Here is a 17,486-nt window from a genome sequence, read left to right as displayed (position 1 = left end):
GAAGACAGATAGTTATGGTTATAGTTTTCCTTAGTTAGGATTAAAGATAAATTACATATACGACTTTAGACTCACAAAGGATAGATGATGGGATAGTTTCTTTAAATCTTGCTAAATGTTAATGGACTAAATAATGTTAACTGTGGTTCTTATTTTATAACTGATTTTAAGGTTTAAACCCTTCTCTTTATTTTAGACAGAAAAGAGGAGATAATGGGAGATGTCATTCTGTAAATATGTTTCTCTTATTGGTTATTGAATAAAGCACTGTTGGCCAATAGGAAAGCAAGATAGGTGGGACTAGGAGACTAGGAGGAGAGAAGAAGTAGTAGGGAGGAGTTTCAAGATGTAGAACTAACAAGGTAGAACTCCAAATCCTCTCTCCGGTAAGATAAGACCACGTGGAAATACTTAGATTACTAGAAATGGCTTAATATTTAAGACAAAGCTAGCCAATAAGTAAAGTGAATAACAGGCCAACAGCATTATATCCAAAAAAAAAAAAAAAAAAAAAAAAAATTGCAGGTTTGCCAGGAATGACTGAGGTCATGCTAAGGCTTTGAAATTCCCAAGGAAGAGCAGCCCCAAAATTTCAGATAACAATCACTGATTATTTACAAGAGATTACTTAAATGCCCAAGTGACCATCACTCTGGAGTAAATGCCAAGTGCAATGGCTCTTCTAGTTTTTCCCAACAGAATTTTTTGTGTATGAGTACATAGTTTTTCCACTATAGTATCCTATGTATGAGTATTTTGCCAGCATATGTTCATATGTACACTGTGTCTGAGGAATGTTGTGGAATATTAGTTTAAGATGGGCTGCATTCCTTTATGCTGTGAAATACTTGTTTAATGATGCAAAGATATGTTGTATTTGCTTAACTGTGTAAAGCTGTGTTACTTGGCCTGCCTAAAATACCTGACTGGTCTAATAAAGATCTGAGCAGCCAACAGCTAGGTAGAAGAGAGAAACAGTTGGGGCTGGCATGCAAAGGGAATAAATAGTAGGGGAGGAGTGAGCAAAGGTGAGAGGACACCAGGAGTCAGCCATCCAGCCATACAACCAGAAAGGAAGAAGGAAAGAAAGGAATATAGAACAGAGAAAGGTAAAAGCCCACAGGCAAAAGGTAGCTGAGATAATTTAAGAAAACTAGCAAAAAACAAGTCAAGATAAGGCTAGGCATTTGTAAGTAAGAATAAGCCCCCAAAAGAATGAAATAAATAATCAGATCCCCTAGAACTGTAGTTAAGATTATACGCTAACATGTGGGTACTATGAACTGATTCTAGTTCCTCTATAAGAACAGCAAGCACTCTTAACCATTACACCATTTCTCCAGTGCCGGGTGATGATGGCACACACCTTTAAACCCGGTGGGGGTGAGGGGGTGTGGAGGCAAGCAGATCTCTGGAGTTCAAGGCCAGCCTTGTCTACTGAATGAGTTCCAGGACGGCCTCCAAAACTAGAGAAAATGTCTGGGAAAACCAACCAAACAAACAAAAAAGAAAAGAAAAAAACAACAAACAAAACAGGAGCTGGGGAGTGCTTGCCATGCAAGCATTAGGACCTGAACTTAAATCCCTAGCAGGGCATGACATGCACGTGTTTAACCCCAGCTTAGTGGGGGCAGCAATAGGACTGCTGGGGTTCACTAGCCAAGTCTAGCTCCAGCTTCAGTGAGACCTTGCTCATTGGATAAGGCAGTGGCCACAGTCAATATCTGCTTGTCCTCTTCTGGCTTGAACATGCATGTACACAAACACTAGAGACAAACTGAAGAGTTTATCACAATGCAAAAACTGACTTAGGTGTGATTTGCTCAAGGTGGTGACTAGTATTCCAGAAATCAGGAGTTCAGCCTGGATCAAAGCTTTCCTACTACTGCCCAATGCTATTAGCAAGCATTTTGAGACCCAAGGCTTGGTTTTAAGCTTTGATCCCATTAGCGGAATTACTTGGTATATTTAAACCTGCAAGGTACCAACCACACCTACTAGAAGGTTGGGCCCCTTGTGATACTTGACTAGTCTAACTGCTAAAGGAACAATTTTATGAGATTATATTGGTAATAAAGAACTCTGTCATAGGAGTTTAGGTTGAGCCAGGTGTGTAACACCTATAACCCAAGTACTGAAGGAGGCCCCATGCAGAGGGACCTATTTGTTCTGCAGTGAACACTAAAGAACAGGGCATTGAGAATGTGAACCAATGTTCCACATTGGAATGTTGCTGTTTATCTTTTATCCAAGAGGAAAATAAAGAGTAACTGGTAAAACAAAGGCAGCCAGACATGACACACAGATTTCTAGCACTCATCACAGATCTGACTTAGGTCTTACCTGGTCTACACAGCAAGCTCCAAGCCAGCTAGGACAGTGCTAACAAGATTCGTTTGCAAGTACATTGTTAGCTACATCTGAAGTAGAATATAAACACTAATGACACAACTGGGTACTTGAAGAAATAAATTATTTTTTAAGAGTGATTTTGTCGGCGTTGGGGTTTTGTCTGCATGTATCTGTGAACGTCCCAGATTCTCTGGAACTGGAATTACAGTCAATTTGTGAGCAGCCATGTGGGCACTGGGTAAAGAACAGCCAAAGCTCTTAACCACAGTCATCTCTTCATCCCCCAAAACTTACTATTTTTTTTGTATCTAAATTTGATTATTAGGCCTTGGGATATCAAAAGCAATAAACATGTAAGAATCCATACACATACTTACTGAAAGCACACACCATGTTATGGATGGGGGTTGTGATCATTTTTCACACTTGTTCTGAAATCAACTGCATCCAAATTATGGAATGTTATAGGTTTACCTTAGTGGTAGAATCTTCCCTAGCACACAGGAGGCCATATTATATCCCTTGGGATCCACAAGGATTGGTACTAATGGTGGTGACCACAAAAAGACCAGTATTTTGTAATTACCTTGGATTTTAAAAATGTATTCATGAATGTTTCTTATTAATGCACCATGTACATGTAGGCCAGAAAGGATGAGGGGACCAGACCTCCTGGTGTGGGCTACCATCCATGCTCTGTGAATCAAATCTGGGTCCTCTGGTAGAATAGGCAGTGCTTTTAACCATTGTCTGAGTCATCTATCTGGCTTCCTGTGCTGATTTTTTTTTTTTGCCAAAATAAATGAACAAATTTTAATGTAAGATTTGGAAATTAAGACATGCTCAGGAAGAGGGTAAGAATTATACACCTCTGGAAATGAGGAACTGTACCACAGTTCATACTTGCTTTACAATGTTGCTTTTTGTCAACTTCACACAAGCTGGGGTCACCTGGGAAGAATAAACTGCAATTGAGAAGTTACCTTCATTAGATGGGCCTAGGAAAGTCTATGGTGAGTTATCTTCATTACTGATGAGGGAATGCCCAGGTCACTATGGGTTGTGCTGTCCCTGGGCAGGTGTCCCTGGGTTGTTTAAGAAAGCAAGAGAAGGGGAGGAAGCCAGAAACATTTGTCCTTGGTCTCCACTACATCTCTTGCCCAGAATTCCCTTTATGATGAACTATGAACTTGAGCGGAAATAAACCCTTTTCTCCCCAAGTTGCTTTTGGCCAGTAGTTTATCACAGAAATAGAAAGCAAACTAAGACAGTGCCTAAGTAAAAGCCCATGGTTTTAATATCTCTCACCTATGTAATGAAGCCAAATTCATACTAAAAATTCATTTACCTAAGAAACCTTATTTCTCAGAACTCTAACTCTGCAGCTGACTTGAAGGGAGAAACCCACCTTAATTACTAAAGACTGTCCATTCATTTACATTATTTTATTCAGAAATGTTTATAACAGTACAGCGATACTAAACTTCAGAGACAATGACTGTTATTAGTTTAGGCATCATCAGTTTATTATAAAAGGGAGGCACGGAAATTATTTACATGATGAATAGTTCAGAATGTCGGCGGAATGGGCAGCTTCATGTGATACCATTTCAGTGATTTCAGTCCATATACTTTCCAAGAATGTCACCATCTCTAAATAAGAAATAATCCTGTGAATAAAGAAACCACCAGTTAAGACAGTAAAAGCAAATACACAAAGCTTTATTGTCAGGTGGTGGCACATGTCTTTAATCCTGGCACTTGGGTGGCACAGGCAGGCGGATCTCTGTAAGTTTGAGGCCAGGCTGGCCTACTAAGTGAGTTCCAGGACAGCCAGGGCTACACAGAGAAACCTTGTCCTGAAAAATTAAAGGGGGGGAGAAAAAAAAATCACTTTTACTTACCTTGTCATCTAGAATTACTTTGGTGCCTCCATATTCTGGGAGAAGAACTTTGTCTCCAACTTTCACACTAACCGGCTGAATCTCTCCACCCTTAAGAAAACAGTTGGTTATTAGCAAAGGCATCTTGTTCACTAGATGCACAGTGAACACTGTTTCAGTACATACACCAGGAGCCTCCTGTCTCAGCTTTGTGTTAATTATATGCGTGCATCATACACTTGACTCTACAGACCTTTAAGTCATATGAAATGTGCTCACTCAAAACCAGTATGTTGTTCCATATCTAATTAGTGGTTAAGCAATATAATTTACAATGTAAGCATTACCTTAGTCACAATTTGAACAGTGACTTACACTAAAACTGCCTTTTAGTGAATAGCTATGGTTGCCTAACTTTTAACTGTTAAATATTAACACACCCTGTAGACCATGTGGAAAAAAAGCAGCTTTTAATACCAAATAGTAAATGGTTATATATAACTTCAATGAACAAAATTTGGTATTCGTTTTCTTTATTCAGTGTCCTTGTCCTCAAGGCACAGGCTTGGTCAGAGACCAGAGGTATTTCCATCACACTCCAGAGGTATTTCCATCTCCCTTTGAAAAATGACAACTAAAGCTACAAGTGGCATGAGATTAAGACAATTTCAGTAATCAAGACATCAGCTAGCCCCTCCCCACCATTCCACCTGTTCTTTTTGGGGTAGGAGGAGACAAGTTCTATATAGCCTCTAGTGATCTTCGTTTCAGGGTCCTCCTGCCTCAGCTCAGGCCCCCATGACTGCCAGAATTCTTTCAATTCTGGAATAAACAAAACAAACAAACAAACAAACAAAAAAAAAAAACCAGGGTTTATCTAACTTTATGTATGATCTTTTGTGTACTTAAAATGTAGGTTGCAACAAAATAACTACCAAAGGTAATTCATTTTGTGAGGTTTTATTTTTCCTTTATTTTGAGGCCACCTCCTGCTGGCCTCAAAGACTCTACAACTGTTCTCCCTTGGCCTCCAAAGTACGATGGCCACAAGGCATGAGCCACCATCATGGCAGACACATTTTAATCTCTGGAATGGGTGGCATTGCAGAATTAGGTCAGCGGGTAAATGGACTTGCTATCCAAGCACCGGAACCCCAGAAGGGGATCCCAACACTAGTTTAAAAAAAAAAGAAAAAAGGCTGTGAACATACTGAAACCCGACTAGTACAAATGAGAGGCCTTGTCCCCTAAGAGGAAGGTGGAGATGACTCTGCAAGCCAGCAGACATGCAAAGTGTCTCTCTCACACACAACACACGAAAGTCCTTGGGTGTGTACTTTTTGTCTTTTTAGAGTGCCTCTCCATCCTTTAGAAAAATAAAACAATTCTACAATGGTTTTCCTTAATGTGGGCTTCTTTGTAAATTTAAACTATTTAAAAAGCCACTTCTGGTAACCTAGGATTTTCCACTCCTTTTTTTCCACATCACACGTCCCGCTGCAGTAGCTTCCAGTTACCTTTCCTTTCGAGCCTGATCCCACAGCCACTACTGTAGCTTGCAATACTTTTCCTTGAGACTTTTCTGGAAGCATAATGCCACCTTTGGTCACAGTTTCGGCGGCACTCCTTTCAACCAATACTCTGTCAAAGAGTGGTAGAAACTTTTTGAAAGCTTGTCCAGCCTGCGGAGAAAAACGTGTGTTTAAACCGACTGTAATTGCATTTGCAGCGGCAAAGCCTTAACAGGTCAAACGTCCCAAACTAACAAGAAAATCCAAGTGTACTTTAAGTTAATATTCTCAAGTGTTCCATTCCCTGTCTATTGTGTCCGTCTGTGTGGGGTGTTCATTGCTCATCAGCAGCCACACTGCCTTTAACCACAACCTTGGTCTGTTCCAAGGTCAAACGTTTTCCTTCTTTAGGATTTTTTTTTTTTTTTTAATCCTAGTATCGCCAGTGAGGGAGTGTCAATTTTGGGCCTGGGTCATATATTCTCCAACACAGTATGCATCCTTTAAAGCCCTGCCAGGGCAGGTGGGCTGCTGAGTGTGCACCCGGGTTCCCGCCCCCCTGCCCCGGGCGCCTGCAGCACACGTGCGAGCGAAGAAGCCATGGTGGAGAAACGCACCGGACAGGCCTCGCTTCTGCGGAACCCGGGCGGGCGGTGGACACTGCGTGGGCCCTCCTGCCAGTCCTAACCCGGCACACGGGGACGCCGTGGGTGGCTGGCGACCCCGACCCGCAGGCAGGCCTGCCGGCCCCGGGACACTCACTCACTCACTCACTCACCATGACTCGCGCCGCCGCAGCTCAGACTCTGCACTCGGGCCGCCGCTGCAAGGAGAGTCCGGAGGGCCGGCTGGGGACACGTGAAAAGGCCACGCAGCGCGCAGGCGCACGCGGGCCCTGAGCGTGAGAGAGGGCGGCCACTCCAGCGCGCGCGCCGATTGGTGGCGAGGGCTCCGCGCAGGCCGCCGACGGGGGCGGTCGGAGGCGGAAGAGAAGGGGCGCACTTTCTAGGCTTTTCCAGGCGGCCCGCCGAGGTGAAAGGACGAGCCCTTCGTCCTCCTCCCGGAAATGACGCCACTTGACCCTTGACCCACGGGAGGCGCGGCGCCCTTCCGGAAGGTTCTAGAACGGAGCGAGGCCCAGGGAACTAGCGTGCGGCGGCGGGAGAGGGTTGGGCCCGCGGGGCTGAGACCGCTCGGGTACTGGGGGCGGGGCCGCGCGCGCCGCATGCAGATTGCAGGGCCCGGGCGTGGGAGGGAGCGGGGCGCGCGCTCACGCGGGGCCGCGGGGCGGGGCCGCGGAGGGAGGGGACTCGGGCTCATTGCGGTGCGCGCCCTGCGCTCGGTCCCTCACTCGCAGCCGACGGCCTGCTTCGCCTCGTGCGCTCCCGCCGCAGCCCCGCAGGTACGCGGCCTCGGCGTGCATGGCGCCCGGGAGCTGGCCGGCCTGCTTCCGGCACGGCCTGAGCACGGCGTGCAAGGGGACAAGGCCGGCAGCGACGCCGCAGGCTCAGCTGGCCTGTCCAGGCCCGGCCGGGCCACGCGGGTTTCATCACGTGCGGCGGGGACCACGCGACCCAGGCCAAGCGCGGGAGCGAGGACGGGCTGGGGTGGGAGCCACTTGGGACCTCTGGGGCCACCTGCGCGTGGCGCACTGCAGGGATCTTGTCGGAGGGTGGTCGCGGTCCCTTCTGGCCCCCACTGGCTGCAGGGATCTGGCGCCTTCACTTTGACCTTGCCTGGGGCTTCTTGTCGGGAAGACACGTGGGGCCGCGCGGATGGGCTACGCTGCGGTCCTGGTTTTTGCGGCCTTGCTAACCGCTGTGCTACAGTAGCTCCGGTTGGATACCCGGTGCCACTTTTCCTGAGCGGGGTTTTGCACCGTCATGAGGACTAGGGTAGCTATGCACTTGCATTTGGAACCTGCCACGCTTAGGCCAGCTTGATTTTTTTTTCCTATCCCCACACACACTTGGAGCGGATATGCTCCCAAGGCCGCTTTGGCAGTGAAAGATTAACTCGCCATTGCAGGAGTGGGTGGCCATGGGGAATGGTTTCGTGTGCTAGTGCTGTAGGTCAAGTATGGGGGCGGCCTCCTTAATCCGTTGCTAGCAAATGATGGCCTGAAGCTGCAGCGCCGTGTGTGGCCCAGGCGTGGAGGTTAGCAGAGTACTGCCAAGTTCCGATCTAGCTGGCCTCCATGTTCTCAAGTACAGGTGGACAAGTTTGTCATTAGCTAGTAGTGATCCTTGGCTTTTTTTTTTTCCTTCCTCCCCCAGAAATGCTTCGACTACCCACAGTCCTTCATCAGATGAGACCAGTGTCCCGGGCGCTGGCTCCTCATCTCACTCGGGCCTATGCCAAAGATGTTAAATTTGGTGCGGATGCTCGAGCCTTAATGCTTCAAGGTGTAGACCTTTTAGCCGATGCTGTAGCTGTTACAATGGGGCCAAAGGTATCAGTATACTTTAAATCGTGTTAATAAAAGAATAATGTTCTGTAGCTGCAAATTAGACAATATTTTCTTAAGTTTTATGGAAGTCTAATTCGCATGTAGTACATGTTAGTGATTTGGGGGTGTTATTTAGGAGTTTTATTAGTTGGTGACCTTAGTACTGCTGCAGCTGATTTGGGGGACTTTTGTGCAACATGATGTAATAGAGTAGTAATAGCTCAAGGAGGATTTTCAAACTTGAGGCGTAATTAATCTTGTGTGAATGCTTGCATTAAATTTTGGATCCTTTCCCAGAAGTTAGAGGGTATAGTACAGCTAAGGGGAAAGTACAGCTCAAGTCTAGTAACACCTCAAAGTGTATAATTGTAAATGTGAGGTTTTATACTGTACTGAAGTATTTATTCCAGCATACATACAGTAAATGCACTAGCATAGAGTTTATGTGTATTGGTGTCTTGCCTGCGTGTATATCTGTGAAGGTTCCAGAGTTGTGAGCTGCTGTGTGGGTGCTGGGAATTGAACCTGCATCTTAACCACTGAGCCATGAGTTTATTTGCATTATTCTGTAACTGTTACTACCACACAGCTCCAGAAATGTTTTCACTTGCACATGGAAAAGGCTATATGGTCTCCCAATTATCCCTTTATTGTTCGTACCTCATGATTTCTGCCATTTCCACATTCCAAAAGTTTGGTTTGGGGTTTTTGAGAGCCTTGATAGCTTAGTCTGACCTCTAACTCCCTTTGTACTAAGGCTATTCTTGAACTCCTGATCCTCCTCCTTCTGTCTCCCAAGTGTGTAGCAGTTCAGTATACTATTTGCCTTGTATTTATTGAGACAGGGTCTTTAGCCACTTGAGACTCCTGTGGATGAAGCTAGCTTGAACAGATCAGTGCTGAGATCAAAGGCTGGAGTCACTCATCTGTGTGGTTGAGTAAGGAGCCATAGCACTTTGAGGTCATTGGATGTGGGGCACAGCCACTTTAATGTTAAAGAGCTGCATAAATTGCCATTTATATAGCTCAAGACAGAATACCTTGGTTCAAATCCAAGTTGCCAGTACTGTTGATGTCATTTTTGAACTTCTGTATTGCCTAAGCAGAAAACTGTTCTTAACTTACTGGCTGATATTTAGTGAATGGATGAGATTCATGTTTCAGAACTGTTAAAAATCGATAACTTTGAGGCTTATGGTTGAGGATTATTGTTCTGTTGTTGTAGGGAAGAACGGTGATTATTGAACAGAGTTGGGGAAGTCCCAAAGTAACGAAAGATGGGGTCACTGTTGCCAAGGCAATTGATTTAAAGGATAAATATAAAAATATTGGAGCTAAACTTGTTCAAGATGTTGCCAATAACACCAATGAAGAGGCTGGGGATGGCACCACCACTGCTACTGTTCTGGCACGTGCTATTGCCAAGGAAGGCTTTGAGAAGATCAGCAAAGGGGCTAATCCAGTAGAAATCCGGAGAGGTGAGAGCACCATGTCATTGCCCTACAGCAATGAGAGAATGTTGTCTCATTTTTGTCCTTTCTTATACATTTGTTGGTGTGTCTGGATGGAGTTGTACTCTCTACCTTTGTTTCATTTGCTCAGGTGCCATATTGGAAATAGGCAACGTGATTGAATTAGTAGTAGCTTATGGTTTGGCCCTCTGTATACTTCATGCTCATCTTACAAGTAGTCTCCTGCCTAAGCCTCCTGGGTATTGGGATTACAGGTGTGAGTCACCACTCAACATCTTGGTCAAGTTTTCACAATGTTTATGGTGTTCAACTTTATGTGAAGTTGCATGATTGAGTGCATGTCATGCCACTTGGTACAGTTAGACAGTGCTGACATGAGAGCTTGCACATACATGTTAAAATGAACCTATAAGTTTATATTCAGTTTGTGAGCCATAATGAGCATTGTAACATGCATTCTTAAACTAGGTGTGATGTTGGCTGTTGATGCTGTAATTGCTGAACTGAAAAAACAATCTAAACCTGTGACGACCCCTGAAGAAATTGCTCAGGTAAGGGTTTTTCCTGTTTGAAAAGGTCTTTTTGGTTTTTCAAGATAGGGTTTCTTTGTGTAGCCTTGGCTGTCCTGGAACCTGATATGTAGACAAGGCTGGTGTCAAACTCACAGAGACCCACCTGCCTCAGCTTCCCAAGTACGGTGATTAAAAGAGTGCATTACCACTACCCCCCCAACACACACGCATGCACGTGCACACTAGTAAAATAAGATTACTATTTGGGAAGATGTTCTTAGGTGTTCTCAATGTTCCCTGACCTATATGGGATCAAACCTAGTCCTTGAAACATAGCAGGCAAGTAATAAGTATTTTTTATTTGTATGTGCCTGGGTATATGTACGTGTGCCACATGATTTATGAACCCATAAAAGGCAGTGGTAGAGACAGTTACCAGCCAGTGTGAGCTAGGTGCTGACCTGAATAGTAAATCATCTTAACCACTCAGGCTTCTCCAGCCCCCTTGGTATATTCTTAACGTGCTGAAGAATGGACGACCATTTCACCAGTACTTAGTTAAAGCTGGGTCAAAGTGTCAGTTTAGAAGGTCAAGGGGGAAGAGGGTTGAAAATACTGATCCTGCCATTTAATATTGAAGTTACATGGTTATTTCAGGTTGCTACAATTTCTGCAAATGGAGACAAAGACATTGGAAACATCATTTCTGATGCAATGAAAAAGGTTGGAAGGAAGGGCGTCATCACAGTGAAGGCAAGTGTGGGGTTTGATGTGTTCTGATAACACCTTCAGTGAGGTGTGTGTCAACTGCATTCCAAGCAGAAAACTTGAGTATCTCGTTTGTGCCAGCACATTCATTCCTTTGTCTCTCTCTATCTGTGCTGAGTATGAGGCTTACTGGTGTCTGAATTGGGAGTCTAACCTCTCAGAATGAATCTGTCCAAGTAAATAAATAAGTATAGTTAGCTCAGCTAGCTGTGAATAGGGGGAAAGATAGAGCAAGACCTCACTTTATAGCTTTGGTTATCCCAGAGCCATAGGCCTCAACCTCAGAGAGGTGTTATTCCTCTGCCTTCCCTTTGTTGTGGGGACTAACGGTGTGTGTACCTGGTGGCTCAGATTCCACAAAAAAATAGGAATTGTGAGCCACCATGTAGGTGCCAAGAATCTAACCAGATCCTATTCATTAGCAGCAAATGTTTCTAACCCCTGAGCTATCTTAAGATTTAGCTGCCCAAGTAATGTTTCCTCGCTGAAATCCATTCATCTTAATTCTTTGACTCTTCATAGGATGGAAAAACACTGAATGATGAATTAGAAATTATTGAAGGCATGAAATTTGACAGAGGATATATTTCCCCCATATTTTATTAACACATCAAAAGGTAAGAGTAAGTCAGTGAATCATGAAAATACACATCAAAGGTATCTGTCAGCTGTAGGCAGTGGGTTGGTAAAACCTAAAAATTAAAAAGTCAATGGTTCACTAAATGAATGAGTTGTCTCTGTAGAAGTAAATTGTTAGTTTTCTCAGTGCTGTTAGAATTTGGTTTTACTGTTCACTGTTTTACAGGTCAAAAATGTGAATTCCAAGATGCCTATGTTCTGTTGAGTGAAAAGAAAATTTCTAGTGTCCAATCCATTGTACCTGCCCTTGAAATTGCTAATGCTCATCGGAAGCCCTTGGTCATAATTGCTGAAGATGTTGATGGAGAAGCTCTAAGCACACTGGTTTTAAACAGGTGGGTTTGGGTGGATTGTGTTGTTGGGTGGAAGATGATTTGTGTTGCTGTTTGAAATTAATTCCATGTTGATCTACTTGTGTCCCTTAAGAGTTGTAGTGTACATTGTGGTGCTCTACGAATTGAGTCTAGTGGTTTGTTAAGACCACTGTGGAGCTGTCTTAAATGCACAAAACCCTTCAGCCTATGCCTCCCACAGCTTCCCAGAGAGAACTAGCCGTGTGTCTGGAACATAGAGGCAGCAGTTCTTTAAGTAGGTGATTGGCTTGGGACAAATTCAGATATGTGAGAGCCCCATGTCATCTTTGTTCAGACCAGACGTTGTGGGACTCCTGAGTGGTTCAGTAGTGCCAGAACCTACCAGGAACTAAATTAGAGATTTTCTCCCAATTGCCCCTTCAGTTTAAATCTCACAAAGTTAATTAAATGTTCTTTGCAGGCTAAAAGTTGGTCTTCAGGTTGTAGCAGTCAAAGCTCCAGGTTTTGGGGACAATAGGAAGAACCAGCTTAAAGATATGGCTATTGCTACTGGTGGTGCGGTAAGTAAATCACTGATGCTGTTTTGCTCAGTGAAGTTTGTGTTTCCATGTTGCAAATAATAGAATATACACTTCACAAATAGATGTGGCTGTTTCTATCTATTGGGTATTGGAACATAGGGATTAGATCAATGTCACATTTCTAATCTGCTGAGTCTGACCTAAGAATGGATGTAATAAAAGTTTTTCTCAAAATTCAAATAAAGCTAGTTCCAGTTTCTGGGATACCAGTGGCCTTGACATCAAGAAAAACAGCATTGTTTTACTTTGTGTGTATGGGTGTTTTGTATGCACACCCAAAGGCGGCATCTGGTCCTATGGGACTACAGTTGTGAGCTGCTGTATGGGTGCTGAGAGGACACTTGAAAGAGCAGTGCAGCTAGTGCTCTTGGATGCTGAGCCATCTCCAGACCTGAAAAGTATTTCAAGATGTTTCTCCTTATAATGGCTATGTTACATGCATTAGTAAGCTTGGTGTAATGGAAAGCACTTAAGTGCACACTGCTTTTACAGGTATTTGGAGAAGAGGGGCTAAATCTAAATCTTGAAGATGTTCAAGCTCATGACTTAGGAAAAGTTGGAGAGGTAATTGTCACCAAAGATGATGCCATGCTTTTGAAAGGAAAGGGTGACAAAGCTCAAATTGAGAAACGCATTCAAGAAATCACTGAGCAGCTAGACATAACAACTAGTGAATATGAGAAGGAAAAGCTGAACGAGAGACTCGCTAAACTTTCAGATGGAGTGGCTGTGTTGAAGGTAAGACTTTTAACATTTGCCGGTTATCTTTTTTGTCTCTGAATCTGTGGTATTTACCAATAGTAGCTAAGCAAGTGCCTTCATTCCTGAAATCTTTAGCTGTGTGTGTGCGCTTTCCATAGGGTATATGGGGTGGTCAGGAGCAGCTATCAGTGGTGGGTTGTCTACCTGCCCGCCGTAATTTCAAGGATTAAACTCAGGATCATCAGGCTTGCAAGGCAATCAATCCCTTTGACCCACTGGGGCTATATCCCAGGACTGCCTGAGTCTAAAATAGGCATCTATCCCTGACTGCTGCAAAGCTTAAGGCTGGGACTGTTTCTTGTCCTGTGTAGTGCAAGCAATCTACTACTGCCCCATATCCCAGCCTTTTTCTTATTCTTTGGAGCCCTGGCTGTCCTGGAACTCACTCTGTAGACCAGGCTGGCCTCAAACTCAGAGATATTTGCCTGCCTCTGCCTCCTTAGTGCTGTGATTAAAGGTATGCACCATCTGGAAAAGATGTTTTGTTAGTGGGATAAGTTCCTCAGCAGTGACAGCCTCACTGTTCTTGACATGTTATTTACTACAGATGACTAGTCACATGTGACACTTAACCTGTTATTCTAGAATTGCTTCTTTTGTTTTGAACTCTGTAGCCCGGGCTGGCCTTAGTTGGGGTAACCCATTTACTGTGTCACCATACCCTGCTCAGACCGTCATAGTGAATGGGAAAGATTGTGCTAACTAGAATTGTTTTCATCTACAGGTTGGAGGAACAAGTGATGTTGAAGTGAATGAGAAGAAAGACAGGGTTACAGATGCTCTCAATGCTACAAGAGCAGCTGTTGAAGAAGGCATTGTTCTAGGAGGGGGCTGCGCTCTGCTTCGGTGCATCCCAGCCTTGGATTCATTAAAGCCTTCTAATGAAGATCAAAAAATAGGTAAAGACTATCTTTTGCTTTTTGAGACAGGGTTCCTCTGGATAGCTTTTACTGTCCTGTAGATCAGGCTGGCCTCGAACTCGAGATTTGTCTGCCTCTGCCTCCCTGGTGTTGGGATTAAAGGCAAATGACTTTGTGGCATGATTCTTTGTTGAAAAGTAGTATTGTTGGTGCCAGAGAGATAATTAATAATGTACCACATTTTTCAGGGGTAATTCTTTTTACCTGTAGTAGGATTGGAAGAGCTCTCACGGACTGTGGGCTTGTGTTGAATTATTTTGTGTGTATGGGTATTTTGCTTGAATGTCTTGTGTGCTGTGTGTGCGATATCCTCAGAGGCCAGAAGAGGGCATTGGATCCCCTGGAACTGTAGTGAGCTACATTGGGTGCTAAGGGTCAAATCGGGTTCTCACAGAGAGCAGCCAGTGCTCTTAACCTTTAAGCCATCTCTGCCTCTCCAAAAAAGGGAAAAAGCAAATAAATTTGTGACAATGTGTTTGCTTTGTAGGTATAGAAATTATTAAAAGAGCACTTAAAATTCCTGCAATGACAATTGCTAAGAATGCAGGTGTTGAAGGATCTTTGATAGTTGAGAAAATTCTGCAGAGTTCCTCAGAAGTTGGTTATGATGCTATGCTCGGAGATTTTGTGAACATGGTGGAAAAGGGAATCATTGATCCAACAAAGGTAAATAATTCAGTATTTCTTAAACATTGGATGGCTTGTTCTATGGTAAGTGGTTTTCATTAGTTAATCATTTACAAACAATTTTTTTTTTCTAGGTTGTGAGAACTGCTTTACTGGATGCTGCTGGGGTGGCCTCCTTGCTAACTACAGCAGAAGCTGTAGTGACCGAAATTCCTAAAGAAGAGAAGGACCCTGGAATGGGCGCAATGGGTGGAATGGGAGGGGGTATGGGAGGTGGCATGTTCTAATTCCTAGAATAGTGCTTTGTTTGCCCTTATCAATGAACTGTGACAGGAAGCTCAAGGCAGGTTCCTCAGCGATAACTTCAGAGAAGTCACCTGAAGAAAATAACTGAAGAGAAGGCTGGCTGATCACTATAACCATCAGTTACTGGTTCCCATTGACAATATATAATGGTTTACTGCTGTCATTGTCCATGCCTACAGATAATTTATTTTGTATTTTTGAATAAAGACATTTGTACATTCCTGATACTGGGTGAAAGAGCCATATACCACTGTCCTGCTTTCAACTTAAACCCCTGAGGCAGTTCTGTTCTGTTACAGTCAGGATTGTAGTGCTATCACCAGATGAGTTCAGAAGCAGCCTGTCTGTGGAGAGTGAGAATAACTGTGTACAAAGTAGAGAAGTATCCAATTATGTGACAACTTTTGTGTAATAAAATTTTGTTTAAAGTTCTGGTTGTGTCATAGTCTTAAGGATGGGAGAAATGAAAGCTAGAAAAGACCATCATTGGGTATGTAGATATACCACATTCTATATCTGTGAGATCAAGCCCAGAAATAATCAGTGGTCTCGAACAGGCAAAGTGAGGCCCTGGTCTGAATTCCCAACCTTCACTTTACAAACAGCCCAGTGGAGGCTACAAGAACCAAGGTAGCTAGCAAATGTTCAAGATGCAGATAAAGCAGGGATAAATCCATTGTCACAAAGGGTTTATTTGAACAATGGATGGAAATTTCCAGAATCAACAAATGAACCAGAAATAGAAAGGGGCAACAAACACTGGTCCAGTACTTAGCTGTGGAAATGTACTTGCATTTTCTTGAAAATGAGTAACCAAGAGGAAAGGAACCTGCTGTACAGAACCTGCTATCTCAGAAGGGAAACTCAGTATTGGCGCTGTGGCAGAGAGCTCCAGGTTGTTAGATTTTGGTAGCTCCAACAGGTCTGACCCTCTCAAACAGCTGCAGCTCCAGGCTGCTGAATGTCAGTGTCTGTACTGAAGTAACAGGAAATGCTTAAGAAAAGGCTTGTTTTGGTTATGGAAACAGGGTTTTTCTGTATAGTCCTTATTCTGGAATTTACTCTGTAGACAGGTTGTGACAGCATTTTAAAATTAAAGACTCTGTAACAGGAATAATAAAAGAGCCAGAGATTGATATCGGGGTTCAAGCTGAAGATCAGTAAAGCAAAGCAGCCAGCCACAAGCTTTTACCTCTACCTGAAGGTTGGAAATAAACCAAACCTCAGACTGCTGCCCCCTTTTATACCTCAAATCCCAGGATTAAAGGCATGGGATTCCCTTTGTGTGAGCTGTTTCTCTTTAGAACAGGATCAATTTCATGTAGCTCACATAGCTCAGTGTGGCCTTCAACTAACAGATCCATCTGTTTATCTCGAGTCCTGGGATTAAAGGTGTGTGCCGCCACCACCACCTGACTAGCTAGTATGGCTGCTGGGATTAAAGGTGTGTACCACCATTGCCTGGCTCTAGGGCTTGTGGCTAGCTTTGCTTTTGTTACCCTCAGGCAAGCTTTAAGAAATCATAAATAATATATCATCATAACTCTTGGTCACAGTACACCAATAAATCTGGGGTTTTGTTTTCCCATAGTGGTATGGTGTCTCAATCCTTTCTATGTGATCAGTAATATCGATAGTGTACAGGCAAAAAGGCTTGAAAATAAATGATACACTCTACATCTTGTTGGTCACAAATGAGGACCAGATATTTCGGACACAAATTGAGGTCTTCTATATTAAAAATCTCTGATACCATCACTGCCACTGTAAGTTTTTGTAATGAAGCCAACTCATTTGAATTCATAAAAATATCTTGTTAGGGTACAATGCTTAATAAAATTGGCAGGTGTGTGTGTAGCATATGCCTTTAACCCCAGAATTTGGTAGAGTTGGGCAGTTCTCTGAGTTGCAGGTCAGCCTGGTCTATAGAATGAGTTCAAGGATAGCCAGGGGTACACAGAGAAATCCTGTCTCGGAAAAAAGTCTCGGTCAGGGATCCCATGTGTTGCTCTTTTGCCACAGCTGCGGGCAATGAAACATGAACATGAGACTCAACTCACCCATATGGAGTTTATTGGTGGAGGAAATGGGGGAAGGTGTCAGGTGTTGGCCAACTGGGAGCAGAGGGGAGAGAGAGAAGAAAGAGCAGAAAAAGCAGAAAGGAACAGTAAGCACAAAGAGAGCGTAAGTGGGCAGGGGTCTGTCTTTTAATGGGGTCCTTTAGACCTGTGTGTAGACTAGATGTTGCTCCTGCTAGCCTTGTCCCAGAGCTGCATTAGCTCCAAATAACACACAGAGACGCTGTATCAGATATAAAGCTGTTGGCCTGTTACTAGCATTTCTTATTGGCTAGCTCTGTTTTAAATATTAACCCATTTTTATTAATCTAA

At 43.7% G+C, this 17,486-nt stretch overlaps 1 protein-coding gene and 1 pseudogene across 1 annotated transcript; one reads left to right on the top strand and one right to left on the bottom strand.

Moving 5' to 3' along the window:
* Positions 1–3,853: 3,853 nt before the first annotated feature.
* Positions 3,854–6,809, bottom strand: LOC127226232 (10 kDa heat shock protein, mitochondrial). Its single transcript, XM_051190168.1, has 4 exons — positions 6,525–6,809; positions 5,753–5,917; positions 4,257–4,346; positions 3,854–4,022 (listed from the first exon to the last, which is right to left on the bottom strand). The coding sequence occupies exons 1-4, from the start codon at positions 6,525–6,527 to the stop codon at positions 3,972–3,974; spliced, it is 309 nt and encodes a 102-aa protein (XP_051046125.1). The 5' UTR covers positions 6,528–6,809; the 3' UTR covers positions 3,854–3,971.
* Positions 6,810–7,028: 219 nt separating this feature from the next.
* LOC127226221 (60 kDa heat shock protein, mitochondrial-like) lies at positions 7,029–15,321 on the top strand (annotated as a pseudogene).
* Positions 15,322–17,486: the final 2,165 nt, after the last annotated feature.

The sequence above is a fragment of the Phodopus roborovskii genome, unplaced genomic scaffold, assembly GCF_943737965.1.
Source record: "Phodopus roborovskii unplaced genomic scaffold, PHOROB, whole genome shotgun sequence".
Lineage (NCBI taxonomy): Eukaryota > Metazoa > Chordata > Mammalia > Rodentia > Cricetidae > Phodopus > Phodopus roborovskii.
This window is presented reverse-complemented; position numbering and strand designations above follow the sequence as displayed.

Bases quoted from the DNA above. Each gene is read 5' to 3' on its own strand.
- LOC127226232 (XM_051190168.1), bottom strand. The intron at 4,347-5,752 runs GTAACTGGAAGC...TGTTTTCTTAAG, and splicing joins GATCAGGCTCGAAAGGAAAG to GGTGGAGAGATTCAGCCGGT. The intron at 4,023-4,256 runs GTAAGTAAAAGT...CTTTATTCACAG, and splicing joins AAGTAATTCTAGATGACAAG to GATTATTTCTTATTTAGAGA.